Raw genomic sequence first — 27,203 nt, forward strand, 5'->3', positions numbered from 1 at the left:
GGAGCCTTAAGGAGCAATCAGCAGGGACCTGAGGCTACGCCCTCCCCTGCCCCTGTGGGGCTTGACAGGACCTCAGGCTGCATCCCTCACCCAGCAGGGCTTGACAGGGGACCTCAGGCCATGACCCCGCCCTGGCATCAGGCTGAGGGGAACTCAGGCCGTGCCCCCCACCCCGGCGCCAGGCCACGGGACCTGAGGCCATGCCTCTCCACCTGGCAGGCTTGACGGGGGAACGTCAATCAGTCTACATAATATACCATATTAATACAAAGAAAAACCCCACATGATCCTCTCAAAACCAAAAAGATCATTTTACAAAATATGACACCATTTTATGATAAACTAGGAACAGAAGAGAACTTAATTGCATTTGAGATGCTTTTCCCACAAGATGTCTGCCTTGCCACTTCCATTCAGTATTTCACTGGAAGTTCTAGTCAGGCCACTTAGGCAAGGGAAAAGAAAGAGGTATCCAGATTGGAAAGGAATGAAAACTTCATGATTTTTGTATGCATCAAGTCTTCAGGAATCCACAAGCTATCAAAGATAAGTTCGAGGTTGCAGGATACAAAAAGAATGTAAAGGGACAACCTCTTTAAAATGGGCAAAAGATTGGAATAGCTATCTCTCCAGGTGTATTTCTAGGTATCAGCAATGAACAATCAAACAATGAAATTTAAAGCAATTCCATTTACAAGAGTATTAAAAGAATGAAATGCCTAGTAATCAAAACCAGAAGTGTAGCATGTACACTTAAAACTACCATTGTTAATTTGATGCAATCCCTATCGAAATCCTAGCTGGCTTTCTTACAGAAAATGAATCTAAAATTTTATGAAAATACAAGAGACCCAGAACAGTCAATCTGGAAAATGAACTAAGTTGAAGGACTCATTTGCAATATCAAAACTTTATACAAAAACCATCAAAATATTGCTGTACTGGTACAAGGGCAGACATAAAGATAAATCAAAAACAACTGAGTCCAGAAATGAGCACATTTTATGAACAACTGATTTTCAAGAGTACTAGGAAATTAAATGGGGAAAATATTCTTTTCAAAAAATGGTGCTGAGGCAAATGGACATCCACAAAAAATGTAGAGGCTCTGACTGAGTAGCTCAGTTGGTTAGAGCAGCCGGCACCAACCTTTTGGGCCTCGAGGACCACTGGTTGGGGACTGCTGGGTTAGAGCATCATCTCTATATGCCGGGTTTGCAAGTTTGATTCCCGGTCAGGGCACATATAAGAATCAACCAATGAATGCATAAATAAGTGGAACAACAAATGGATGTTCCTCCCTCTCTGAAAATCAATAAAAGAATGAAGTTAGACCCCTACCTTGTACTGCTAATGAACTCAAAATGGACCAAAGAACTATTTTAAAAACTAAAACTCGCTTAAGAAAATATAGTTTCTTAGATATGGCATCAAAAGCACAAGCAACAACAACAACAAAAAATTTGGTTTCATCAAAATTAAAAACTGTGCTTCAAAGGACACTACAAAAAAATGTCAAAAAAGCCCTAGCTGGTTTGGCCTGTGGACTGAAGGGTCCCAGGTTCAATCCCAGTCAAGGGCACAGGCCTGGGTTGCGGGCTTGATCCCCAGTGTGTGTAGTGTGCAGGAGGCAGCTGATCAATGATTCTCATCATTGATGTTTCTATCTCTCTCCTTCCTCTATCAAATCAATAAAAATATATATTAAAAAAGTCAAAAGATAATCACAGAATGAGGAAAAATATGTGCAAAATCATAAATTTAAGCATCCAATATAAAGAATATACAAAGAATATATAAACAACAAAAAGATACCCCTTCTTCCCCCCAAAAAAAATAACACAATTTTAAAATGAGCAGAGGATTTGTATATTTCTCCAAGGGAGAGATATACTAATAGCCAATAAGTACATGAAAAGATGCTCAAGATCTAAACAGTTTGGCTCAGTGGATAGAGCGTCGTCCTGCGGACTGAAAGGTCCCAGGTTCGATTCTGGTCAAGGGCATGTACCTTGGTTGTGGGCACATCCCCAGTAGGAGGTGTGCAGGAGGCAGCTGATTGATATTCCTCATAGATGTTTCTAACTCTCTATCCCTCTACCTTCCTCTCTTTAAAAAATCAATAATATATATATATATATATATATATATATATATTTTAAAGATGCTCCACATAGCTGATCATTGGAGAAATGCATATCAAACCATAATGTACCACTTCACACACGAGATGGCTGAAATTTACAGGAGGAAAACACGTGTTGATGTAGAGAAATAGGAAAAAGTTTGGCAGCTCCTTAGAAAGTTATACCACACAGCAATCCCTTTCCAGGCATACACCTGAGAGTAATGAAAACGTGTCCACACAAAAACGTTTGCACACATGTTCACAGTATTATCTACATACATAAAAGCCTAGGCAACCGTCCGACCAGTACCTATGACACACAATGACTCAATGCTATTTTGCCCTTTCCTAAATAAACACAGGTTAACCAGGATTTCTGATTCCAAATCCCCAGTACCTGCCACAACCTTACAGTCAGCTGGGTTCCACCCGCCCTCAGCTCAGGTGGAGTCAATTGGCTCCCGTTCCGAGGACCCTTGGCTGCTACAAGAGCTGGAAGATCAGAAGCAATGGAGGAGACCCTGAGTACGTCCCAGGGGTGAGGGCTTGGATAATCAGATTATCCAGGACTGAGCTCCTCGGACTGTTTGGACCTCAGAATCCTTTGTTAAAAGATTGTCCCTAAATGGAAAGGACACCCGCAGGGCTCGGGGCCGCGTCGCACAGCAGCAATAGTGGGCAAGCTGGGAAAGAGGCTGAACCTGCAAACCGTTCCCTGGACCCACTCACCTTCCTCCAGCATTGGGGTGTCACCAAGCGACCCCGCCTCCCCGCCGATCTCTGGGGCCAACCCCGCTCTGCAGGCCGCTCTGACCGAGGGTTCCTCCCGCACGCAGGCCTTCCCTCGAGGCCGGTCTGAGACTGCGGTGCTGGGCTCCGGGAACTCCGGTGCGGGCTGTCCAGCCGGGTCTTTCACTGTCTCCCAGCCACAGCAAGGCCTCGGCTAAGGAGCCCGAGGCGCAGCCAACCACTCGGTCTCAAACAAAACACGGCGTGAAAATGTCGCAGGCAGGTAACCGGGTGGTGCGGCCTCCAACTGAGAAACTGCGGCTTCTGCCAAGCGCCAGGTCCTCTTCTGCCGCCAGAGCACACGCGTAAAAAACATCACTTCCGGTCATGCGCATTTGCCTTCCAGCCCCTCTAGCCTCTACTTCCTAGAAATCTCCGTGCTCTCTTCCTGGTCATGGCGGTGTTCTCTCAGTGCCAGCTTTGTGCCCGCACACCCTCCTGGTCGTGCTGCCTAGAGAGGCTTCTGCCAGTCCTCGCTCCCAGAATCCATTTCCCATCATGCTATGTTGCACATGCTCTTCAGGTCCACCAGAATCCAAAGCCTGGGGCCTCTGAGACAGGAAGCGACTTGGCTCTAAGGATCCTGGGAGTTGTCGTTTCAGCGCAGACAACAGATCCCTGGTTCTGGACTCCTGCTTTTGCAGTGGGTCACGTCCCCAGAGCAGCAGGTGAAGAGGGTCTCCTCCTTCCCGGACCTTCAACTCAGGCCCAGCTCCAGACACCTTCCCGGTCCTCTTGAGCCTCTCAGTGTGAACGGGGCTGCCACAGGTTGGGGACCTGGAATTCTAAACGTATAAAATCAATCGGCAGGAGGGAACCTCTTCAGTAACTTCAGGGGCAGAAACACACTTTGATAGTGTTTCATCAGCACTGTTGCAGAAGGAGACTCCTGAACTTTCTGTCCCTTGGAGGATTCCCTGCTGCGTCAGGGGATATGTCAATGCCCTTCCTCAGAGCATTGAGGACAATTCTTCACCACCCAAGCAATTTCCCGATTTAATTTTAGAGGCATTTTGACAATAAGAAGATGGGAATGCGTGACCTGGGAAACGGAAATGAGTGTAGGGGTCCTAAGGCCTCTTTCCACATTGTACTGTCTCGGCCCCTTTCAGTCACAGCTGGTACCGTTTTTGCCAATATAACCCTCTTAACTTCTTGAGTCCTCTATGAATCTGACTGGATTAACTCCATTAGGCAAGTCACACTCAGATCCCTTTAACATAAGCCCGTTTCTACTTTTCGCTTCTCAAATTGGGGGCTTACAATTTTGGAGGTCAGAAGTGTGGGATGGATATCACTGGGGTAAAATCAAGGTGTTGGCAGGGTCCCATGCCTTCCAGAGGCTCTAAGGGAGAATCTGCTTCCTTGCCTCTTCCAGCTTCCAGGGGCTGCCTACATTCCTTGACTTTTGACTGCTTCCAGCTGGTGCAGTTCTGCCTGCAGCCAAGGGCCCAACAGGTGCTAACCCCACACTGGACACTAGGCAATAGCCGAGGGTTTTCTACCCAGGGCCCCAGGGAGGAAGCAGAGTGCTTTGGGCTTCAGTTGATGCAACTCCCTCATGTGGCCACTGGGCGGCGATAGGACCCAGAAGCCTTGCCTTAGGTTCCCAGAAGCCAGGATTCTTTGGGGTTGTTGGGGTGGGGAGATGGGGAGCGGGATGAGATGGAGATGAAGTGACTCTTGGCAGGCAGTGCAGACTTCTACCGTTATCCAGTACAAAGACCTGTCTTATGCGGGCTGGGGAGAGCACAGCTTCTGCTGGACCTGTCCTGTGGGAATGCTCCTCTTCTCTATGGTCCTGTGTCTGACAGTGCTGGGCTGGGCTCATGGGGCAGGTATTGGACTGCCAGCTGAGGCTGGTTCTTCCCATCTTGTGCCCCAATGAGAAGGCCCCAAGGCAGTCTCAGGGGACCTCTGACGAGCAGGTGGGTCCACAGACCTTGGTACCTATAAGTGGGTGCTGGTAGCAACCAGAAGGTGGTATGGGTAGGAGTTGCTGAGGGAGCTGGGCAGGAAATGGAAGGCGAAGAGAAAAATGTGTAAATATTTCACATGTCCCTTTCAGAGCGCACCTTGGACATCACACAAGCTTGGCTCCACCACAGCCTCATCGCCACCACCAGCTAACAGCACCCAAACACTTATTCTGGGACGTCCTCAGTTCTAAGTGATGCCATAATGATTTCATCCTCACAGCAATCCTATGAGGGAGACAACATCTTTATGCCCATTTTACAGACCTTCAGAGGTTAAGTGACTTGTACAGGCCACATAGGGAGTAGTGCACCTAGAACTGCAACCAAGTCCACTGGCTCTTACCATGATGCCATGGCTCCTGGCCCCTAGACTAGAGGAAAGAGACCACAGTAGGACTGAAGCCATGAGGTTTCCTTGCCCACAAGTTTCATCATCGCCCTTGCAGCCTGGGGGAGGGAGGTGTGTGAGCCAGCCCCTGCCTTCCCTCTGGTCCTTTGCCAATCCCCATTTGCAGAGGCTGGGGATGGCCAAGCAGGAGCTGGCAGCAGCCTCTGCTTGAAGTTCCATGTCAAGAAGTTTCCAGGGCAAAGACCTGACTTCTGTGAGGTGGCTGAGAGGGGGTGGCCTGTTATATTGAGTTGTCTTTGGTACTGACGCACTGGGAACAGATTCTGAGATGGTAGGGAGCAGGCCCCTGTCCAGCCGGGGTATAACCTTCTGGGGTGCAGGACAAACAATAGCTTGACACAACCCCAGGAGAGCTGCAGGAGAAATAGCCACGTGTGCAGGTGGGGATTTCGACAGCTCTCTCTCAATAACCAGTACAACAAGCGGACAGAAAATTGGTCAGGATGGTGGAGACCCGATCCACGCTAAACAAGCTGGCATTTGTAGGACACTGGCCGACATGACAATGCGGTTCTCAGCCCAGTCAGTGGCCACATGCAGCACTAACGACAGTGTAGATGTGCAGTTATCCACACAGAAGATGAGCCTACACTTGGACGTGACCTTGCTTCTGGAAGGCCCTAGGAATTTGGATTTTGCTGAGGATGAGAGCTGTCCTGTGTATTACGTGGTGCTGTTTGGAGAAGAGGCGAAGTGTGGCGTGGCCAGCCCGGAGCGATGGGGAGAGGACTATGGCTGACACTCTGCAGAAGCACTTACCGATTTTTTTCCTCCCAGTATACCTGAGGTGCACCGGTGGCAAAGTGGGTGCCATGCCTGCCCTGGCCCCCAAGATCGGCCCCTTGGGCCTGGTAAGTCATTCTCGCGGTGGGTTGTTTCTTACCTGGGAGCAGGTAGGCGCTGCCTTGTCAAACACAGCTGTGCCTGAGGTGCCATTGGCGCTGGCGATTTCCATCCCCAGTAAACCTCTGGTGCACTGAACTGCCAGGAGGTGCGTTAGAAAGGTTATCGATGAGCATAGAACCCAGTCCCTGGAAGCGGTGACTTCCAATCCACTGCCTCCTGACCGCTGTGTGAGTGAACCTGAGGGAGAGGCTGGGAGGGCCTAAGGAAGGTTTTGACGTTAGGTGGCTTAGTGACTTTTAGCCTATGTTTTCTTTATTTTTATTGATTTCAGAGAGGAAGGGAGAGGGAGAGAGAAACATCAATGATGAGAGAGAATCGTTGATTGGCTGCCTCCTGCACGCCCTATGCTGGGGACTGAGCCCACAACCCAGGCATGTGCCCTTGACCTGAATGGAACCCAGGACTTTTTAGACCACAGGCTGACGTTCTATCTGCTGAGCCAAACCAGTTAAGGCTTAGCCTGTTTTCTAGTGCGGGAGGTGGGGGATAATCACTGTTTGGAGGCTTAACTGGGATGTTGGGTGAAGATTCTGGTGAACATGGTAATAGCTTGTGTTTCCTGTTCTGCTCCGAACCGAATAGTGAATGTGACCAGCTTTACTTACGACCAGTCTTATTTCCCTCGTAACCCATTTTACTGAAGTTGGATTTCCCCAGATATCATGAGACCTTTGTTCCTTGCACAGTGGTCTCTTGTCCCAAGTGTTCTCCCACGTTGGTCTTGCTTAACGAGTGTCTTCTTTCTTTAATTCTTTACTGTTGAAAGTATTACATGGGTCCCCTTTTCCCCCATTGTCTTCTTCCAACCTTCCCCCCTCCCCCATTGTCTGTGTCCAAAGGTTATGCTTATATGCACACATTAACCAGTGTCTTAATACCGTTCTGGGACCGTAGCTCTGCTGGCACTAACGGGACATGTTTCCTAGAGGTCACTGGGAAATTCTAAAGTAGCAAATGCCCAGACCTCCATCCCCATAGAGTGACTTGGGTTGGCCAGACACAGGAACCTGATACCTTGAAAGGTCTCCAGATGATCTGAATGTAACCAGTGTGGGAATTTTCTCCCTACGTTATCACATAGGTCCTTCTGAGAGGGTAGGTAGGTAATTTTGGCCCATTATGGCCCTTGGCCTGCAGCTTACAACCCTGAACAAGCCTCACCCCAGCTTCATGTTTCCAGGTTATACTATGCTGAGAGCCTTGCCTTGATTGGGTAAGTACAGCTGTGTGTTCAGTTTCCTGTGTGCTCTATAGGAGGATTTGGGGTATTGGCAAGTGAGTGAGACTGGATAGGATTACAGGACCCCTAAACTTGAGGCACAATATGATTTTATAACCTTTATTTCCACAGTCTCCAAAAAAGGTTGGTGATGACATCGCCAAAGCAACTGGTGATTGGAAGGGTCTGAGGATTACAGTGAAACTGACCATTCAGAACAGTCAGGCCCAGGTAATTGGTTTGAGGGTGGGCAGGGATAGCTACCCTCTGGGATTCCTGGGGGGAAGGTTTTGCTGACGTGGCCACCTACCATTAGTGGTGAGAGCAATGTTATGTGTGGGGGAAAGCTTTCCCCGAGAGCAAGGTCAGACGTGCTCAAATAGTAACTCCCGTCACTGTGTGTCCCTGGGCAAACAGCTTCATGTCTCCTTGGCCAGGACGTGGTTTGGATTTTGAAGATTCCTTGAGAATGGACCACAAGTCCAGTGTCTGCCCCATGGTCTGGAAGAAACCAGCTGTGTGGCAGTATCGTCTTCACTGGAGGTTGGGGGAGGGCTTACTCATTGAGAATCTCTTCTGCAGATTGAAGTAGTGCCTTCTGCCTCTGCCCTGATCATCAAAGCCCTCAAAGAACCGCCAAGAGACAGAAAGAAGCAGAAAAACAGTGAGTGGCCTTTCTGTCCCTGAGCAGCTTGTAAGTGGTGATGTCTGCATAACGCCTGATACTTAGCTGCATGTTTTTCTTTTTAATGAGTACTAGAGATTTGATGGCATGGGGACTTGATGGCAGGCTGTTATATAGCCAGGCAGTATCATGAAGTGCCATTCTGAGTGAAACAACTGAGAATGATGAATTAAGAGAGCCCTCCTCAGCTGGGTGACACTCTGAATAGATTAACCCCAGTCACTTAAGCTTGCCTTTTCTCATCTCTGAAACAGTCACACGTGAAGATTGGTGAAGATTTGATTTTGCCATGAGCCACCCGCCACTGCACCTGACCACTTCCTGTTGGCTGGTGCATTCCAGTGGTGAGCTGAAACTGAACCCCAGCTTAGGAAACAGGGTTCTTCTTCATGTGGAGGACTCTGTGCCGAAAGCATGGGAACAACGAGGAATGGCTGAGGGAGGACATTGTGTGGTCTGCTCTGGCTTTGGGTTGTGACAAAGCTTTAGCTGTGTTTCCTTTTTTCCTGCAGTTAAGCACAGTGGAAATATCACATTCGATGAGATTGTCAGCATTGCCCGACAGATGCGGCACCGATCTTTAGCTAGAGAACTCTCTGGTAAGAGCAGGACAACATGGAACCACCTTGGAATATGGGGCATATTCACCGAGTGGTAGCTTTTTCCCAATTTAAAGGAAACTTAATTCTTTAACCCTTTGCACTCGCTTGCTTTTTTCTCAATTCCTGCTACCGATGCTAACCACGTCGAGTCACACTCGACATCCGAGTGCAAAAGGTTAAGACCCAAAATTGGGAGCACAGTCTTTTGTGGGTTTGAAAAATGTGGCTTGATCATGGTGATTTGGGGCCAGATGTGTTTAATCTGGGTATCAAGGGTCCCATGGAGACTTGGCATTCAGGCCTTGCGTAACTAAATGAGAGCTCTCAAGTAGGGAAGTTGGGGGTGTTTATTTCTGATATTTTATGACACTTTGTCTGCTGTGGAACTCAAATGGATGTTCCCAGTGGTGTCTGAGGATTGTGAGGGGCTGGCGTTTCCCACCTAATGCCATATTTTCTTTAATTATAGGAACCATTAAAGAGATCCTGGGGACTGCCCAGTCTGTGGGGTGCAATGTTGATGGCCGCCACCCTCATGACATCTTAGATGATATCAACAGTGGTGCAGAGGAATGTCCGGCTATAAGTGACTTCTGTATTTTTCATTGCTTAAAATCAGGGTGAAAGCTGGAGAGTTTTAGAATTGGTCAGTAGTGGGGTTGAGAAGACCTTTTTCCATATCACTGATAGGATTTCTTTCTTCTTTCCTACAGAGTTAAGAACTACAAAGGAAAAGGACTCAAAGATCATTTGACAAGCAGCGGACTTTTTGATGTGGCCTTCTCCTTGGGGAGCTAGGTTCCTTGTGGTCAGGTGGTTGGTGGGACCAAGGTGGGAACCTGTGGAAGCACCATTCTGGGCATCTGTTATCTTACCAGTAACAGATTTCTGCCCTCTATGGCAGCAGCTCTCCCGAAAGACATCTAGAAAAGACGTCTCAGCAGGTTTTGTAGACATTCCTGGAGCTCTTCATAAGAAATAGTTCTTGGCCACAAAGAGAACTTGTAGTGCAGTCTAACTACATGGGTGATAAAGTTCTTCATCCTAGACCAAATCATTTGGTGGGTTGGGGCCCAGGGCCTGCAATTCCAGACTGTGGTATCCATTCCAGCACACAGCTGGGGTTCACTGATTGGATAACAAAGAAACCTGACCTGTGTCCTTGATTGATCTGAGTTTATGTGAAAGTGAGGGTCAAGTATACTTCTAAAGTTTAGCTACAGCCTAGTCCTAACATTCTCTTGGCTTTAAGCCAGTAACAGATTATAATGTTTTCACCTTTTTCCTCATCATCCCTCTGTTTCTTTTAATCACCATTAGAGCTTACCACTCCCTTTTCCTTTATTAGACATGCAATGGATGGCCACCTGGGCACTGAGATAAGCTACACTTGAGTAGCTTGAAACACCACTTGGGAATGATGAATCCCAGAAATTTTGTCAACAGGCCTTTGAGTAGGGGCTTTTTAGTCACTCCAGGTGCAATCAGGGTTGGAGAAGACACTATCTTTAGTGGAAGGTGAGGGAAAAATAAGGGATGAGAATAGTTGACACAAGCTTCCTGTGGGGAACGGGCTGTAAGCTGACACGGTCCTTGCACCTGTAGGGGCTAGCAAGGCTGGCACCCTACCCGCACAGATTTCCCAGGCCTGTTTGGATGGCAACTAATCAGTATAACGAGAGCAGCCCCTGCCTACAGAGCTTTCCCAGGGTTTGTTTATATGACTGCTATCAATAGGATAAGAGCTACTTTCATGGCTTACCAAGAAATATGTATCCAGCTAGTGAGATTTATTGTAAAAAGAAACCCGTCCTTCAACCTATCCCTCCAGTAGTGATTTTAGAGAAACAAAGAATGTTTTCCTTGTGAGTGATTCCCTGCTTAGTGTCTTATGCATAAAAAGCACTGTATTACTAATAAAAGTTGCCAGAGCTTCTCGAGAGCTGTGGACCTCCCGAATCCCGCTGTCCGGTCTTTCTTTCTCTTCTCAAATCCCACCTCCCTACCTCAGCCCGGTTCAATCGTCAGGCTGGACCTGACAGCTTCCCTTATAGCAGGCAGCCAGTACTGGGAAACCTGTCCCTGAAGTCAAACGCATACCTAAGCAAAAACCAGGGAAAGCACACAGTGGTTTGTAACTGCTGAGATGAGATCACCCCAGTCGGTGTAAATGGCAGCAATAGGACACAGGTCAGTGCAAAGTGGAAAAGCAAAGGGAACTGCCCTCCAGTGGGGAAAGCAGGGATAACCCCCCTGCCTCTGGCCCAGGGAGAGCATGGCTTCTTCAGGTTGTCCCTCCCTGTGAGGGTGTGCCTCCTGGAGAGATTTCAGGAACTTAGCCCCCAGACAACCTCAGCTTCTGTCTTTCCAAGGCTTAACAGCTGAAACAAGCACTAGGTCAGTTCATAGAGTGGACATTGGGTATAGCAGTGTTACTTAACTTGCATCTGTGTGTATGTAGGTTTTCTTTATATATACATACATATATGTGTGTGTGTGTGTGTGTGTGTGTGTGTGTGTGTGTGTGTATAATTGATTTCAGAGAGGAAGGGAGAAAAAGAAACACGGATACGAGAGAATCATTGACTGGCTGTCTCCTGCATGCCCCCCACTGGGGATCGAGCCCACGATCAGGGCATGTGCTCTTGACCGAAATCGAACCTGGGACCCTTCAGCCCACAGACTGAGGCTCTCTCCACTGGGCGAAACCACGCATGGCTGTAGGTTTACATATATTTAGCATTAAATGGTTGGCCCTAGAGTCTTCCCTACTTGCATTTACTTCCTCAAATCAGATACTTTGACCCCATTATAGAGAAATGCTCTTTCCTGGCCAGAATTCTTGGTTCTTTTGGTTTCTTGCAAGTCATTCAAGGAGGGATAACCCTTGCTGAAATACCTAGAATTTATGTAGGAACCAGGTCTTCCATTGATTTGATCATAGTTTTATAAACCAAGGTTTCTGGAGTGCTTGGTACACAAAAAAAGCACTTAGGCTCACTGAATATAGGTAACTAGTAATTTCAGTTGGGTCATATAGTTGACAGATGATGTTAAAGAGAAAAAAGCTCCTGAGACCTTCCACATGAAATAGTCATTTTATTAAAGGTACAAATCATGTTTCCAGAGGCTTTCAAGCCATCAGGTCCCCATCCACATTGGTCCTGTTTGCAGTTACTCTTTAGCATGGAGGCTGTGGTGTCTAATGAAAGCTGACCTACACCTGAAGGCCTTCCCACACTGTACGTTGGTGGGGTGTCACACCAGTATGAATTCTCAGATGCTAAGGCATGAACTCTGGTTAAATGCTTTGCTACACATTGCATTTGTAGGGCTTCTCGCCAGTGTGAATTCCATCATGTCTAATGAGGGCTGAGCTCTCACCGAGAAATTTCCCACATTCGTTACATTTGTATGGCTTCTCCTGTGTGTGGGTTATAAGATTTGTACTTTGGCTGAAGGCCTTCCAACACTCACTGCACTTGTAGGGTTTCTCTCCAGTGTGTGTCCTCTGGGGGTTTGTGAGTTTGGCTCTCGGGCTGAAGGCCTTCCCACAGGTGTTGCATTTGTAACGTTTCTCTCCTGTATGGAGCCTCTGGTGCTGTATAAACGCTGCCCAGTAACTGAAGGTCTTCCTACACTCGCTGCACTTGTAGGGGCTTCTCTCCTGTGTGAGTCCTCTGTTGGTTTGTGAGGTTCGCGCTGTGTAGGAAGGCCTTCCCACGGATGCTGCATTTGTAGGGCTTTTCTCCAGGGTGAGTTCGTTGGTGTTTTGTGAGGTTTGCATTCTGGCTGAAGGCTCTTCCACACTTGCTGCACTTGTAGGGTTCCTCTCCAGTGTGAATCCTCTGGTGCTGAATAAGAGATGAGATCTGACTGAAGGCTTTCCCATATTCATTGCACTCATAGGGCTTCTACCCAGTGTGGCTTTTTATTTTTTTGAGACTTGAGAGGCTTGTGCTTTAATGACAACTGGGATAAAGGGGAACAATAATAGGAATTCCAGAGGCACAGAGTGCAGGCAGCCAGGCCCAGCCTAGCTCAAGCAAGCTGGGCCGAGGATGCTGGCTTTTTGTCCCAAGTCTGGTGTGTGGGAGGCAACTGGAACCCAGAGAATGAGGCCTCTTGGAGAGGGATGACCGACGGCTAGAAGTCCATGGAGCTGTGGGCCAGGTAGTCCTTGCGGCCGATGTTGCTGACCTGTTTGGTCTGCATGGCCTCAAGTTTGGGGCAGTCGGTGATGCGATGGCCCAGGCCCCCACAGAAAGCACAGCCTCGTTCCCCTCCAATCTCCAGCATGGACTCGTCCCCACAGTGCAGCACTTGCAGCACAGGTGGCACCTTCTGCTTGGCCTCCAGCAGCAGGGCTTTGAGGTCCATCAGCACTGACTCATCGCAGGCCTTGTTGATGAAGGTGCTGGCGATGCCAGTGTTTCCTGAGCGCCCGGTGCGGCCTATTCTGTGCACGTAGTTCTCAATCTCCTCAGGCATGTCGTAATTGATGACGTGCTGGATGGCAGGGAAGTCCAGGCCCTTGGAGGCTACGTCCGTGGCCACTAGAACATCCTTCTCGCCCTCCCGGAATGCCTCGATGGCCTTGGTCCGTTCCTCCTGGTCTTTGCCCCCATGGATGGCCACAGCCTCGACCCCCTTGAGCAGCAGGTACTCATGGATGGCATCCACCTCTGCTTTCTTCTCTGCAAAGATGAGCACGGGCGGGGGTGTCTTCTGCAGGCACTCGAGCAGATACACCATCTTGGCCTCCTCCTTCACATATTCCACCTCCTGTATGACATCCAGGCTGGCGGCCCCAGCACGCCCCACATTGATGGTGACAGGCTTCACCAGGGCACTCTTGGCAAAGTTCTGTATCTTCTTAGGCATGGTGGCACTGAAGAGTAGGGTCTGTCGCTGGCCCTTGAAGTAGGAGAAGATGGTGCGGATGTCACTCTCGAAACCCATGTCAATCATGCGGTCAGCCTCGTCTAGGGCCAGGTAGCGACAGATGTCTAGGCTGACCATCTTCTTTTGCAGTAGATCCATGAGGCGCCCAGGGGTGGCCACCATCATGTGCACACCCTGTCGGATGGCCTCCATCTGCTCTTTGACAGACGTGCCCCCGATGCAAAGCGCGCAGCGTAGGAGTGGCGCGCTGTCCTCCTGCAGCAAGCGGCAATAATACTCCAGGACGCCGTGGGTCTGCCGGGCCAGCTCTCGCGAGGGACAGATAATGAGTCCATAAGGCCCTTCATGCTTCGAGAAAGGTAATCTCTTTTCTTGTTCCAGGCAGAACATGATGACGGGCAAAGTGAACACCAGCGTCTTGCCTGAACCCGTGAAGGCGATGCCTATCATGTCACGGCCGGATAGAATGGTGGGGATACCCTGGACCTGAATAGGCGTTGGGTGGTGGATGCCTTGCTTCTTCAGGCCTCTCAGGATGGCTGCAGGGAATTTCATTTCCTTGAAGCTCTTGATGGGTGGTGGGACTCCATCTCCTTCCACCAGGATGTGGTATTTTGTCCGTACACGTTCATGCCGCTGTTCAGACATACTCAGGACGTAACGGGGAGGTGTCCAACTGGTTTTGATTGGATCCTCATATGTGATTCCCTTGGCCATCTCCTTCACTGACATCAAGGCTCGGCCCTCAGCCACACTCTCCAGGATCTTCTGCTCTTCCTTCAGCTGCTTTTCCTTGGCCGACTCCTTGCGGGCTTCAGCCTTCTCTTTGAGGCGCTGGTGTTGATCCAGGAGGCTGACATGGGACTGAGGGCCCAGAGGGATGTCATCCTCATCTCCCCGATGGTCACTGCCACTGTCCTGCTGCTCCTCCTCCACAGCTCCCTTGCGTCTTCGCTGGAGCAGCTTCTGGAGCAGCAGCTGTCGGCGCTGTCGCAATGGCACGTAGGGCACATAGTCCTCCTTGTCCTCTTCCTCCGCCTCTGAACAGCTTCCGGAGGCAGTCACATCGTCGGTACGAGCCCGCTTCCGTTCCGGTTCCGAGTCCTCCATCCTTTTCTGCACGCATCCAGTGTGGCTCCTCTGATGCTGTGAAAGGGAAGAGCAGTAACCGAAGGCTTTGCCACAGTCAGTACATGTGTATGGTTTTGCTCTGTGAGACTCAATTATGTCTGAATTCCTCCTGAGGCTCTTCATTTGTATTTCACGTTTATGGAGTCTCACTTCTTTAGGAACTCTCTGTTGTGGAGAAAGGAGTGGTCGCAGATGGAAGCTCTTCCCCTGTCCACAGGTCCTATGATCTGATTCCCCGGGGGGTATCTCTACCCTTGTGTTTTGCAATGTTTCTTCAGATAGTCTTCCAGTCTGAAAAAGATTTAGAAAGGCAATTTAAAATAAGTTGCTTTGGTAGAAGAAGAGAGAATACTGAAATACAAAAGGCTGGAGGAGTTTGGCTGAACTCGAATGCAGACAGGTTTGATGCTTCACTTCTTTTCACCCAGAACCTTAGTGGCTTATGTTTCTGTTCTAAACCATGAATAATGACCAAGATGGCTTCTCAGGGACATTAGCTCACATTAGCCTCCCCTTTCTTTTTTTTAAAATAAATTTAACAATATCTCATTTCATTACAAACCTGTCCTCTTGTTCCAGAATCAATGGCTACTTAATACACAAACCCATGTGCTCAGAAAATTGACCATGGTAACATTTCTTTCTCAGTACATTAGCTCAAGCAGAGAAACTCTTTATAGAACCCAAAGCAGCAGGTTTAGTACATCCCACAATGAGCACCTTTAGTAAGCAAGAGGAAACAATGTGCCAGGAACCTGGCCAAATACACACAGTAGCAGGTGAGATCCCCGATGCAAGCAAATGACTTCCCATAGAACATAAACATGGAGTATCCCCCAAGAAAGGTACACAGAGGTCAGACTCTCCATAAACTTGAATAACTTCCTATAGAACATAAACACAGAGTGTCCCCAAGAAAGGTACACAGAGGTCAGACTCTCCATAAACATGAACGACTTCCAATAGAATATAAACATGGAGTATCCCCCAAGAAAGGTACACAGAGGTCAGACTTCTGATAAAATTGAATGACTCCCTATGGGATGTAAACATAAGGTGGTCCAAAAATGTGCCCACAGTGGAAACAAATAATAAATCAACTCTCGTAGGAAAAGAGTGACTGCCTTTTGAACATAAATATAGGGCACCCAACCACCCCCAAATGTACACACAGATGAGACTCTGGTGGAAGAGAATGACTCCCAGTGGATCAGAATGTAGAATTCCAGGAAATGCGCACACACTTTAACAGCTCGTAACTCGGTGAATTTTCACCCCTTTTCAAGTGTAACTGATTAGAAGAATGTGTTTTCTTTTTGGATTTTGTTGTTGTTTGTTTTTCATAAATGAGGGAGGGTATTTGGTGGAGGCACTGGTAACCGGAAAGGAATGTCCAGTGTCTGGAAAAGAGAGAGCCTATTTAGAAGGGGGTGAGATATTTAAGGAACATGAGGACTGAACGTGTTTCAACAATGCGGGGCCGGCCGCAAGAGGCTTGTCTTTATTCTTGCTTTTGTTCTATTTGCACCAAGCTGCTAAATGGTTTTCCCCAGATAGATAACCTTTTGGAGGTGGCCCGCTGGGGTCCTCTTGCTCTTCCACCCAAATGAGCATGATTGGGGTGGCCTCCAGTGCCCCAGTAGGGCAGTCTGGGGTCGGCTTTGCTGGTTCTTAGAACCGTTGTTTTTACATTTGATGAAGGCTCTGGCTCGAATCCACCACTTTTTCTTCCTAGGAACAGGAACTGACAGGAATCCATGATGTTTCCTCCTCCTCTTTTTTTTATTATCGGTAAGAAATTGACTTTTTCTACATTCTCTTTTAGAAGCTGCCTGTTCTTCTTGGCCAACGTCTGACTCTGCCTTCTGAGGTTATGATTTTCCTCTTGGAAGTTCTCCTTCTCACGGGAGAGCACCTCACACTGGCTGCCCAGCTTCTTCAGCGAGATTTCCATGCTCTGCTGGTCCTCCTTGGCCCCTTCGTACTGCGCCTGCAAAGCCTCGCTTCCCGCTGCAGGAGCCTCAGGGAGGTTTGCATCTCTTTGCTCTGGGTGAAGAGCTCCTTTTGCTGCCCCTTCATCAGCTGGTTCCAGAAGCTGACTCTGTCTCCCTCCTGTGGCAGCCTCTCCTTCTCTTGGGCGGCCAGGGCATTCTCCTCCTGTGCCTGCTTCAGAGCCTCCCTCTCAGTGTTCAGCTCCCGCAGCTCCTTCCTCAGCTCCCGCAGTGCTGCCTCATGTTGGAGCTGGTCCTGCTCCCTACGCCTGAATGCTTTGCTCTCCATTTCCAGGGAGCGACGCAGCAGGGTCTGTAGCGGCTGTGCTCATCCATGAGGGGCTGGTACTGCACTTTGTGGATGGTCTCCCAGTGCTGACTGTTGTCCTTTTCCTTCTGGATTGCATCTCCAAGTTTTCTATCTGCATCCAGAGCTGCTGGTTCTCCTCCTGCAGCTCCGTGCACTTGACGCTGCATTCCTGCAGGGCCACGGCGGCACCCCACCACTCCTCGACTGAGGCTATGTACTCCCCCGGCTACATGGGGCTTGACGGGACCTCAGGCCGCATCCCTCACCCAGCAGGGCTTGACAGGAGAACTCAGACCGCTACCCCACCCTGGCATCAGGCTGAGGGGAACTCAGGCCGTGCCCTCCACCCCGGCACCAGGCCAGGGGACCTGAGGCCATGCCTCCCCACCTGGCAGGCTTGACGGGGGAACCTCAATCAGTCCACATAATATACCATATTAATATAAAGAAAAACCCTACATGATCCTCTCCAAACCAAAAAGACCATTTTACAAAATATGACACCATTTTATGATAAACTAGGAACAGAAGAGAACTTAATTGCATTTGAGATGCTTTTCCCACAAGATGTCTGCCTTGCCACTTCCATTCAGTATTTCACTGGAAGTTCTAGTCAGGCCACTTAGGCAAGGGAAAAGAAAAAGGTATCCCGATTGGAAAGAAATGAAAACTTCATGGTTTTTGTATGCATCAAGTCTTCAGGAATCCACAAGCTATCAAAGATAAGTTCAAGGTTGCAGGATACAAAAAGAATGTAAACGGACAACCTCTTTAAAATGGGCAAAAGATTGGAATAGCTATCTCTCCAGGTGTATTTCTAGGTGTTAGCAATGAACAATCAAACAATGAAATTTAAAGCAATTCCATTTACAAGAGTATTGAAAGAATGAAATGCCTGGTAATAAAAACAGGAAGTGTAGGCATGTACACTAAAAACTACCATTGTTAAGTTGGTGCAATCCCTATCAAAATCCTAGCTGGCTTTCTTACAGAAAACGAATCTAAAATTTTATGGAAATGCAAGAGACCCAGAACAGTCAATCTGGAAAATGAACTAAGTTGAAGAACTCGTTTGCAATATCAAAACTTTATACAAAAACCATCAAAATATTGCTGTACTGGTACAAGGGCAGACATAAAGATAAATCAAAAACAACTGCGTCCAGAAATGAGCACATTTTATGAACAACTGATTTTCAAGAGTACTAGGAAATTAAATGGGGAAAATATTTTCTTCAAAAAATGGTGCTGGGGCAACTGGACATCCACAAAAAATGTAGAGGCTCTGACTGAGTAGCTCAGTTGGTTAGAGCAGCCGGCACCAACCTTTTGGGCCTCGAGGACCACTGGTTGGGGACTGCTGGGTTAGAGCATCATCTCTATATGCCGGGTTTGCAAGTTTGATTCCCGGTCAGGGCACATACAAGAATCAACCAATGAATGCATAAATAAGTGGAACAACAAATGGATGTTCCTCCCTCTCTGAAAATCAATAAAAGAATGAAGTTAGACCCCTACCTTGTACTGCTAATGAACTCAAAATGGACCAAAGAACTAATGTAAAAGCTAAAACTCCCAGAAGAAAATATCGTTTCTTAGATATGGCATCAAAAGCACAAGCAACAACAACAACAAAATTGGATTTCATCAAAATTAAAAACTGTGCTTCAAAGGACACTCCAAAAAAATGTCAAAAGAGCCCTAGCTGGTTTGGCCAGCGGACTGAAGGGTCCCAGGTTCAATTCCAGTCAAGGACACATGCCTGGGATACGGGCTTGATCCCCATTGTGTGCAGTGTGCAGGAGGCAGCTGATCAAAGATTCTCATCATTGATGTTTCTATCTCTTTCCTCCCTCTCTGAAATCAATAAAAATACCTATTTAACCCTTTGCACTCGCTTGCTTTGTTATCAATTCCTTTATTCTACTCGGGATTTAATTTTTTAAATACCCCAGATTTTACAAAGCATGGCAGTAGAATAAAAAACGGAGTTTCTTTTCATACAAACTTACTTATTTGGATTCTTTTATATTTCAAATTATTGATACATTCAAAGAGTATAAAAAGAGCTGCTACCGATGCTAACCGTGTCGAGTCACACTCGATATCCGAGTGCAAAAGGTTAAGAAGTCAAAAGATAATCACAGAATGGGGAAATATAGGTGCGAAATCATAAATTTAAGCGTCCAATATCCAGAGTATGCAAAGAATATATAAACAACAAAAAATACCCCTTCTTCCCCCCCAAAAAGATAACCATATTTCAAAATGAGCAGAGGATTTGTATATTTCTCCAAGGGAGAGATATACTAATAGCCAATAAGTACATGAAAAGATGCTCAAGCCCTAGAAAGTTATACCACACAGCAATCCCTTTCCAGGCATACACCTGAGAGTAATGAAAACGTGTCCACACAAAAACGTTTGCACACATGTTCACAGTATTATCTACATACATAAAAGCCTAAGCAACCGTCCGACCAGTACCTATGACACACAATGACTCAATGCTATTTTGCCCTTTCCTAAATAAACACAGGTTAACCAGGATTTCCGATTCCAAATCCCCAGGACCTGCCACAACCTTACAGTCAGCTGGGTTCCACCCGCCCTCAGCTCAAGGGGAGTCAATAGGCTCCCGTTCCGAGGACCCTTGGCTGCTACAAGAGCTGGAAGATCAGAAGCAATGGAGGAGACCCTGAGGACGTCCCAGGGGTGAGGGGCTGGATAATCAGATTGTTCGGGACTGAGCTCCTCGGACTGTTTGGGCCTCAGAGTTCTTTGTTAAAAGATCGTCCCTAAGTGGAAAGGACACCCGCAGGGCTCGGGGCCGCGTCGCACAGCAGCAATAGTGGGCAAGCTGGGACAGAGGCTGGACCTGCAAACCGTTCCCTGGACCCACTCACCTTCCTCCAGCATTGGGGTGTCACCAGGGGACACCGCCTCAAAATGTGTTCTCTGGCGCCAGCCCCGCTCTGCAGGCCGCTCTGACCGAGGGTTCCTCCCGCACGCAGGCCTTCCCTCGAGGCCGGTCTGAGACTGCGGTGCTGGGCTCCGGGAACTCCGGTGCGGGCTGTCCAGCCGGGTCTTTCACTGTCTCCCAGCCACAGCAAGGCCTCGGCTAAGGAGTCCGAGGCGCAGCCAACCACTCGGTCTCAAACAAAACACAGCGTGAAAATGTCGCAGGCAGGTAACCAGGTGGTGCGGCCTCCAACTGAGAAACTGCGGCTTCCGCCAAGCGCCAGGTCCTCTTCTGGCGCCAGAGCACACACGTAAAAAACATCACTTCCGGTCATGCGCATTTGCCTTCCAGCCCCTCTAGCCTCTACTTCCTAGAAATCTCCGTGCTCTCTTCCTGGTCATGGCGGTGTTCTCTCAGTGCCAGCTTTGTGCCCGCACACCCTCCTGGTCGTGCTGCCTAGAGAGGCTTCTGCCAGTCCTCGCTCCCAGAATCCATTTCCCATCATGCTATGTTGCACATGCTCTTCAGGTCCACCAGAATCCAAAGCCTGGGGCCTCTGAGACAGGAAGCGACTTGGCTCTAAGGATCCTGGGAGTTGTCGTTTCAGCGCAGACAACAGATCCCTGGTTCTGGACTCCTGCTTTTGCAGTGGGTCACGTCCCCAGAGCAGCAGGTGAAGAGGGTCTCCTCCTTCCCGGACCTTCAACTCAGGCCCAGCTCCAGACACCTTCCCGGTCCTCTTGAGCCTCTCAGTGTGAACGGGGCTGCCACAGGTTGGGGACCTGGAATTCTAAACGTATAAAATCAATCGGCAGGAGGGAACCTCTTCAGTAACTTCAGGGGCAGAAACACACTTTGATAGTGTTTCATCAGCACTGTTGCAGAAGGAGACTCCTGAACTTTCTGTCCCTTGGAGGATTCCCTGCTGCGTCAGGGGATATGTCAATGCACTTCCTCAGAGCATTGAGGACAATTCTTCACCACCCAAGCAATTTCCCGATTTAATTTTAGAGGCATTTTGACAATAAGAAGATGGGAATGCGTGACCTGGGAAACGGAAATGAGTGTAGGGGTCCTAAGGCCTCTTTCCACATTGTACTGTCTCGGCCCCTTTCAGTCACAGCTGGTACCGTTTTTGCCAATATAACCCTCTTAACTTCTTGAGTCCTCTATGAATCTGACTGGATTAACTCCATTAGGCAAGTCACACTCAGATCCCTTTAACATAAGCCCATTTCTACTTTTCGCTTCTCAAATTGGGGGCTTACAATTTTGGAGGTCAGAAGTGTGGGATGGATATCACTGGGGTAAAATCAAGGTGTTGGCAGGGTCCCATGCCTTCCAGAGGCTCTAAGGGAGAATCTGCTTCCTTGCCTCTTCCAGCTTCCAGGGGCTGCCTACATTCCTTGACTTTTGACTGCTTCCAGCTGGTGCAGTTCTGCCTGCAGCCAAGGGCCCAACAGGTGCTAACCCCACACTGGACACTAGGCAATAGCCGAGGGTTTTCTACCCAGGGCCCCAGGGAGGAAGCAGAGTGCTTTGGGCTTCAGTTGATGCAACTCCCTCATGTGGCCACTGGGCGGCGATAGGACCCAGAAGCCTTGCCTTAGGTTCCCAGAAGCCAGGATTCTTTGGGGTTGTTGGGGTGGGGAGATGGGGAGCGGGATGAGATGGAGATGAAGTGACTCTTGGCAGGCAGTGCAGACTTCTACCGTTATCCAGTACAAAGACCTGTCTTATGCGAGCTGGGGAGAGCACAGCTTCTGCTGGACCTGTCCTGTGGGAATGCTCCTCTTCTCTATGGTCCTGTGTCTGACAGTGCTGGGCTGGGCTCATGGGGAAGATATTGGACTGCCAGCTGAGGCTGGTTCTTCCCATCTTGTGCCCCAATGAGAAGGCAGTCTCAGGGGACCTCTGACGAGCAGGTGGGTCCACAGACCTTGGTACCTATAAGTGGGTGCTGGTAGCAACCAGAAGGTGGTATGGGTAGGAGTTGCTGAGGGAGCTGGGCAGGAAATGGAAGGCGAAGAGAAAAATGTGTAAATATTTCACATGTCCCTTTCGGAGCACACCTTGGACATCACACAAGCTTGGCTCCACCACAGCCTCATCGCCACCACCAGCTAACAGCACCCAAACACTTATTCTGGGACGTCCTCAGTTCTAAGTGATGCCATAATGATTTCATCCTCACAGCAATCCTATGAGGGAGACAACATCTTTATGCCCATTTTACAGACCTTCAGAGGTTAAGTGACTTGTACAGGCCACATAGGGAGTAGTGCACCTAGAACTGCAACCAAGTCCACTGGCTCTTACCATGCTGCCATGGCTCCTGGCCCCCAAACTAGAGGAAAGAGACCACAGTAGGACTGAAGCCATGAGGTTTCCTTGCCCACAAGTTTCATCATCGCCCTTGCAGCCTGGGGGAGGGAGGTGTGTGAGCCAGCCCCTGCCTTCCCTCTGGTCCTTTGCCAATCCCCATTTGCAGAGGCTGGGGATGGCCAAGCAGGAGCTGGCAGCAGCCTCTGCTTGAAGTTCCATGTCAAGAAGTTTCCAGGGCAAAGACCTGACTTCTGTGAGGTGGCTGAGAGGGGGTGGCCTGTTATATTGAGTTGTCTTTGGTACTGACGCACTGGGAACAGATTCTGAGATGGTAGGGAGCAGGCCCCTGTCCAGCCGGGCTATAACCTTCTGGGGTGCAGGACAAACAATAGCTTGACACAACCCCAGGAGAGCTGCAGGAGAAATAGCCACGTGTGCAGGTGGGGATTTCGACAGCTCTCTCTCAATAACCAGTACAACAAGCGGACAGAAAATTGGTCAGGATGGTGGAGACCCGATCCACGCTAAACAAGCTGGCATTTGTAGGACACTGGCCGACATGACAATGCGGTTCTCAGCCCAGTCAGTGGCCACATGCAGCACTAACGACAGTGTAGATGTGCAGTTATCCACACAGAAGATGAGCCTACACTTGGACGTGACCTTGCTTCTGGAAGGCCCTAGGAATTTGGATTTTGCTGAGGATGAGAGCTGTCCTGTGTATTACGTGGTGCTGTTTGGAGAAGAGGCGAAGTGTGGCGTGGCCAGCCCGGAGCGATGGGGAGAGGACTATGGCTGACACTCTGCAGAAGCACTTACCGATTTTTTTCCTCCCAGTATACCTGAGGTGCACCGGTGGCAAAGTGGGTGCCATGCCTGCCCTGGCCCCCAAGTTCGGCCCCTTGGGCCTGGTAAGTCATTCTCGCGGTGGGTTGTTTCTTACCTGGGAGCAGGTAGGCGCTGCCTTGTCAAACACAGCTGTGCCTGAGGTGCCATTGGCGCTGGCGATTTCGTTCCCCGAGTAAACCTCTGGTGCACTGAATTGCCTGGAGGTGCGTTAGAAAGGTTATCGATGAGCATAGAACCCAGTCCCTGGAAGCGGTGACTTCCAATCCACTGCCTCCTGACCGCTGTGTGAGTGAACCTGAGGGAGAGGCTGGGAGGGCCTCGGGAGGGTTTTGAAGTTAGGTGGCTTAGTGACTTTTAGCCTATGTTTTCTTTATTTTTATTGATTTCAGAGAGGAAGGGAGAGGGAGAGAGAAACATCAATGATGAGAGAGAATCGTTGATTGGCTGCCTCCTGCACGCCCTATGCTGGGGACTGAGCCCACAACCCAGGCATGTGCCCTTGACCTGAATGGAACCCAGGACTTTTTAGACCACAGGCTGACGTTCTATCTGCTGAGCCAAACCAGTTAAGGCTTAGCCTGTTTTCTAGTGCGGGAGGTGGGGGATAATCACTGTTTGGAGGCTTAACTGGGATGTTGGGTGAAGATTCTGGTGAACATGGTAATAGCTTGTGTTTCCTGTTCTGCTCCGAACCGAATAGTGAATGTGACCAGCTTTACTTACGACCAGTCTTATTTCCCTCGTAACCCATTTTACTGAAGTTGGATTTCCCCAAATATCATGAGACCTTTGTTCCTTGCACAGTGGTCTCTTGTCCCAAGTGTTCTCCCACGTTGGTCTTGCTTAACGAGTGTCTTCTTTCTTTAATTCTTTACTGTTGAAAGTATTACATGGGTCCCCTTTTCCCCCATTGTCTTCTTCCAACCTTCCCCCCTCCCCCATTGTCTGTGTCCATAGGTTATGCTTATATGCACACATTAACCAGTGTCTTAATACCCTTCTGGGGACCGTAGCTCTGCTGGCACTAACGGGACATGTTTCCTAGAGGTCACTGGGAAATTCTAAAGTAGCAAATGCCCAGACCTCCATCCCCATAGAGTGACTTGGGTTGGCCAGACACAGGAACCTGATACCTTGAAAGGTCTCCAGATGATCTGAATGTAACCAGTGTGGGAATTTTCTCCCTACGTTATCACATAGGTCCTTCTGAGAGGGTAGGTAGGTAATTTTGGCCCATTATGGCCCTTGGCCTGCAGCTTACAACCCTGAACAAGCCTCACCCCAGCTTCATGTTTCCAGGTTATACTATGCTGAGAGCCTTGCCTTGATTGGGTAAGTACAGCTGTGTGTTCAGTTTCCTGTGTGCTCTATAGGAGGATTTGGGGTATTGGCAAGTGAGTGAGACTGGATAGGATTACAGGACCCCTAAACTTGAGGCACAATATGATTTTATAACCTTTATTTCCACAGTCTCCAAAAAAGGTTGGTGATGACATCGCCAAAGCAACTGGTGATTGGAAGGGTCTGAGGATTACAGTGAAACTGACCATTCAGAACAGTCAGGCCCAGGTAATTGGTTTGAGGGTGGGCAGGGATAGCTACCCTCTGGGATTCCTGGGGGGAAGGTTTTGCTGACGTGGCCACCTACCATTAGTGGTGAGAGCAATGTTATGTGTGGGGGAAAGCTTTCCCCGAGAGCAAGGTCAGACGTGCTCAAATAGTAACTCCCGTCACTGTGTGTCCCTGGGCAAACAGCTTCATGTCTCCTTGGCCAGGACGTGGTTTGGATTTTGAAGATTCCTTGAGAATGGACCACAAGTCCAGTGTCTGCCCCATGGTCTGGAAGAAACCAGCTGTGTGGCAGTATCGTCTTCACTGGAGGTTGGGGGAGGGCTTACTCATTGAGAATCTCTTCTGCAGATTGAAGTAGTGCCTTCTGCCTCTGCCCTGATCATCAAAGCCCTCAAAGAACCGCCAAGAGACAGAAAGAAGCAGAAAAACAGTGAGTGGCCTTTCTGTCCCTGAGCAGCTTGTAAGTGGTGATGTCTGCATAACGCCTGATACTTAGCTGCATGTTTTTCTTTTTAATGAGTACTAGAGATTTGATGGCATGGGGACTTGATGGCAGGCTGTTATATAGCCAGGCAGTATCATGAAGTGCCATTCTGAGTGAAACAACTGAGAATGATGAATTAAGAGAGCCCTCCTCAGCTGGGTGACACTCTGAATAGATTAACCCCAGTAACTTAAGCTTGCCTTTTCTCATCTCTGAAACAGTCGCACGTGAAGATTGGTGAAGATTTGATTTTGCCATGAGCCACCCGCCACTGCACCTGACCACTTCCTGTTGGCTGGTGCATTCCAGTGGTGAGCTGAAACTGAACCCCAGCTTAGGAAACAGGGTTCTTCTTCATGTGGAGGACTCTGTGCCGAAAGCATGGGAACAACGAGGAATGGCTGAGGGAGGACATTGTGTGGTCTGCTCTGGCTTTGGGTTGTGACAAAGCTTTAGCTGTGTTTCCTTTTTTCCTGCAGTTAAGCACAGTGGAAATATCACATTCGATGAGATTGTCAGCATTGCCCGACAGATGCGGCACCGATCTTTAGCTAGAGAACTCTCTGGTAAGAGCAGGACAACATGGAACCACCTTGGAATATGGGGCATATTCACCGAGTGGTAGCTTTTTCCCAATTTAAAGGAAACTTAATTCTTTAACCCTTTGCACTCGCTTGCTTTTTTCTCAATTCCTGCTACCGATGCTAACCACGTCGAGTCACACTCGACATCCGAGTGCAAAAGGTTAAGACCCAAAATTGGGAGCACAGTCTTTTGTGGGTTTGAAAAATGTGGCTTGATCATGGTGATTTGGGGCCAGATGTGTTTAATCTGGGTATCAAGGGTCCCATGGAGACTTGGCATTCAGGCCTTGCGTAACTAAATGAGAGCTCTCAAGTAGGGAAGTTGGGGGTGTTTATTTCTGATATTTTATGACACTTTGTCTGCTGTGGAACTCAAATGGATGTTCCCAGTGGTGTCTGAGGATTGTGAGGGGCTGGCGTTTCCCACCTAATGCCATATTTTCTTTAATTATAGGAACCATTAAAGAGATCCTGGGGACTGCCCAGTCTGTGGGGTGCAATGTTGATGGCCGCCACCCTCATGACATCTTAGATGATATCAACAGTGGTGCAGAGGAATGTCCGGCTATAAGTGACTTCTGTATTTTTCATTGCTTAAAATCAGGGTGAAAGCTGGAGAGTTTTAGAATTGGTCAGTAGTGGGGTTGAGAAGACCTTTTTCCATATCACTGATAGGATTTCTTTCTTCTTTCCTACAGAGTTAAGAACTACAAAGGAAAAGGACTCAAAGATCATTTGACAAGCAGCGGACTTTTTGATGTGGCCTTCTCCTTGGGGAGCTAGGTTCCTTGTGGTCAGGTGGTTGGTGGGACCAAGGTGGGAACCTGTGGAAGCACCATTCTGGGCATCTGTTATCTTACCAGTAACAGATTTCTGCCCTCTATGGCAGCAGCTCTCCCGAAAGACATCTAGAAAAGACGTCTCAGCAGTTTTTGTAGACATTCCTGGAGCTCTTCATAAGAAATAGTTCTTGGCCACAAAGAGAACTTGTAGTGCAGTCTAACTACATGGGTGATAAAGTTCTTCATCCTAGACCGAATCATTTGGTGGGTTGGGGCCCAGGGCCTGCAATTCCAGACGGTGGTATCCATTCCAGCACACAGCTGGGGTTCACTGATTGGATAACAAAGAAACCTGACCTGTGTCCTTGATTGATCTGAGTTTATGTGAAAGTGAGGGTCAAGTATACTTCTAAAGTTTAGCTACAGCCTAGTCCGAACATTCTCTTGGCTTTAAGCCAGTAACAGATTATAATGTTTTCACCTTTTTCCTCATCATCCCTCTGTTTCTTTTAATCACCGTTAGAGCTTACCACTCACTTTTCCTTTATTAGACATGCAACGGATGGCCACCTGGGCACTGAGATAAGCTAC

General features: G+C 48.6%; 3 protein-coding genes and 2 non-coding genes across 5 annotated transcripts; 4 read left to right on the top strand and 1 right to left on the bottom strand.

Annotated features, from left to right (window-relative positions):
- The first annotated feature begins 5,804 nt into the window (after positions 1 to 5,804).
- Positions 5,805 to 9,341, top strand: LOC129151589 (60S ribosomal protein L12-like). Its single transcript, XM_054726865.1, has 6 exons — positions 5,805 to 6,000; positions 6,083 to 6,156; positions 7,563 to 7,650; positions 7,999 to 8,094; positions 8,628 to 8,714; positions 9,187 to 9,341. The coding sequence occupies exons 1-6, from the start codon at positions 5,805 to 5,807 to the stop codon at positions 9,339 to 9,341; spliced, it is 696 nt and encodes a 231-aa protein (XP_054582840.1).
- Positions 8,413 to 8,541, top strand: LOC129151788 (small nucleolar RNA SNORA65). Its single transcript, XR_008558423.1, has one exon. It is a non-coding gene; the product is annotated as a small nucleolar RNA SNORA65 (small nucleolar RNA).
- Positions 9,342 to 12,802: 3,461 nt separating the features above from the next.
- LOC129151732 (probable ATP-dependent RNA helicase DDX41) lies at positions 12,803 to 14,972 on the bottom strand. The gene has a single exon (XM_054727628.1). It carries the CDS (start codon positions 14,874 to 14,876, stop codon positions 12,864 to 12,866), a length of 2,013 nt encoding a protein of 670 aa, XP_054583603.1. The 5' UTR covers positions 14,877 to 14,972; the 3' UTR covers positions 12,803 to 12,863.
- Positions 14,973 to 22,900: 7,928 nt separating this feature from the next.
- LOC129151590 (60S ribosomal protein L12-like) lies at positions 22,901 to 26,439 on the top strand. Its single transcript, XM_054726866.1, has 6 exons — positions 22,901 to 23,096; positions 23,179 to 23,252; positions 24,646 to 24,759; positions 25,111 to 25,192; positions 25,726 to 25,812; positions 26,285 to 26,439. The coding sequence occupies exons 1-6, from the start codon at positions 22,901 to 22,903 to the stop codon at positions 26,437 to 26,439; spliced, it is 708 nt and encodes a 235-aa protein (XP_054582841.1).
- On the top strand, positions 25,511 to 25,639 carry LOC129151789 (small nucleolar RNA SNORA65). Its single transcript, XR_008558424.1, has one exon. It is a non-coding gene; the product is annotated as a small nucleolar RNA SNORA65 (small nucleolar RNA).
- Positions 26,440 to 27,203: the final 764 nt, after the last annotated feature.

This window comes from Eptesicus fuscus, chromosome 15 (assembly GCF_027574615.1).
Source record: "Eptesicus fuscus isolate TK198812 chromosome 15, DD_ASM_mEF_20220401, whole genome shotgun sequence".
NCBI lineage: Eukaryota > Metazoa > Chordata > Mammalia > Chiroptera > Vespertilionidae > Eptesicus > Eptesicus fuscus.

Coding starts and splice junctions, on each gene's coding strand:
- LOC129151589 (XM_054726865.1), top strand. CDS start 5,805: ATGACAATGCGGTTCTCAGCCCAGTCAGTGGCCACATGCAGCACTAAC. Junction 8,095..8,627: donor CAGAAAGAAGCAGAAAAACA/GTGAGTGGCCTT, acceptor TTTTTCCTGCAG/TTAAGCACAGTGGAAATATC. Junction 8,715..9,186: donor TTTAGCTAGAGAACTCTCTG/GTAAGAGCAGGA, acceptor CTTTAATTATAG/GAACCATTAAAGAGATCCTG.
- LOC129151732 (XM_054727628.1), bottom strand. CDS start 14,876: ATGAAGAGCCTCAGGAGGAATTCAGACATAATTGAGTCTCACAGAGCA.
- LOC129151590 (XM_054726866.1), top strand. CDS start 22,901: ATGACAATGCGGTTCTCAGCCCAGTCAGTGGCCACATGCAGCACTAAC. Junction 25,193..25,725: donor CAGAAAGAAGCAGAAAAACA/GTGAGTGGCCTT, acceptor TTTTTCCTGCAG/TTAAGCACAGTGGAAATATC. Junction 25,813..26,284: donor TTTAGCTAGAGAACTCTCTG/GTAAGAGCAGGA, acceptor CTTTAATTATAG/GAACCATTAAAGAGATCCTG.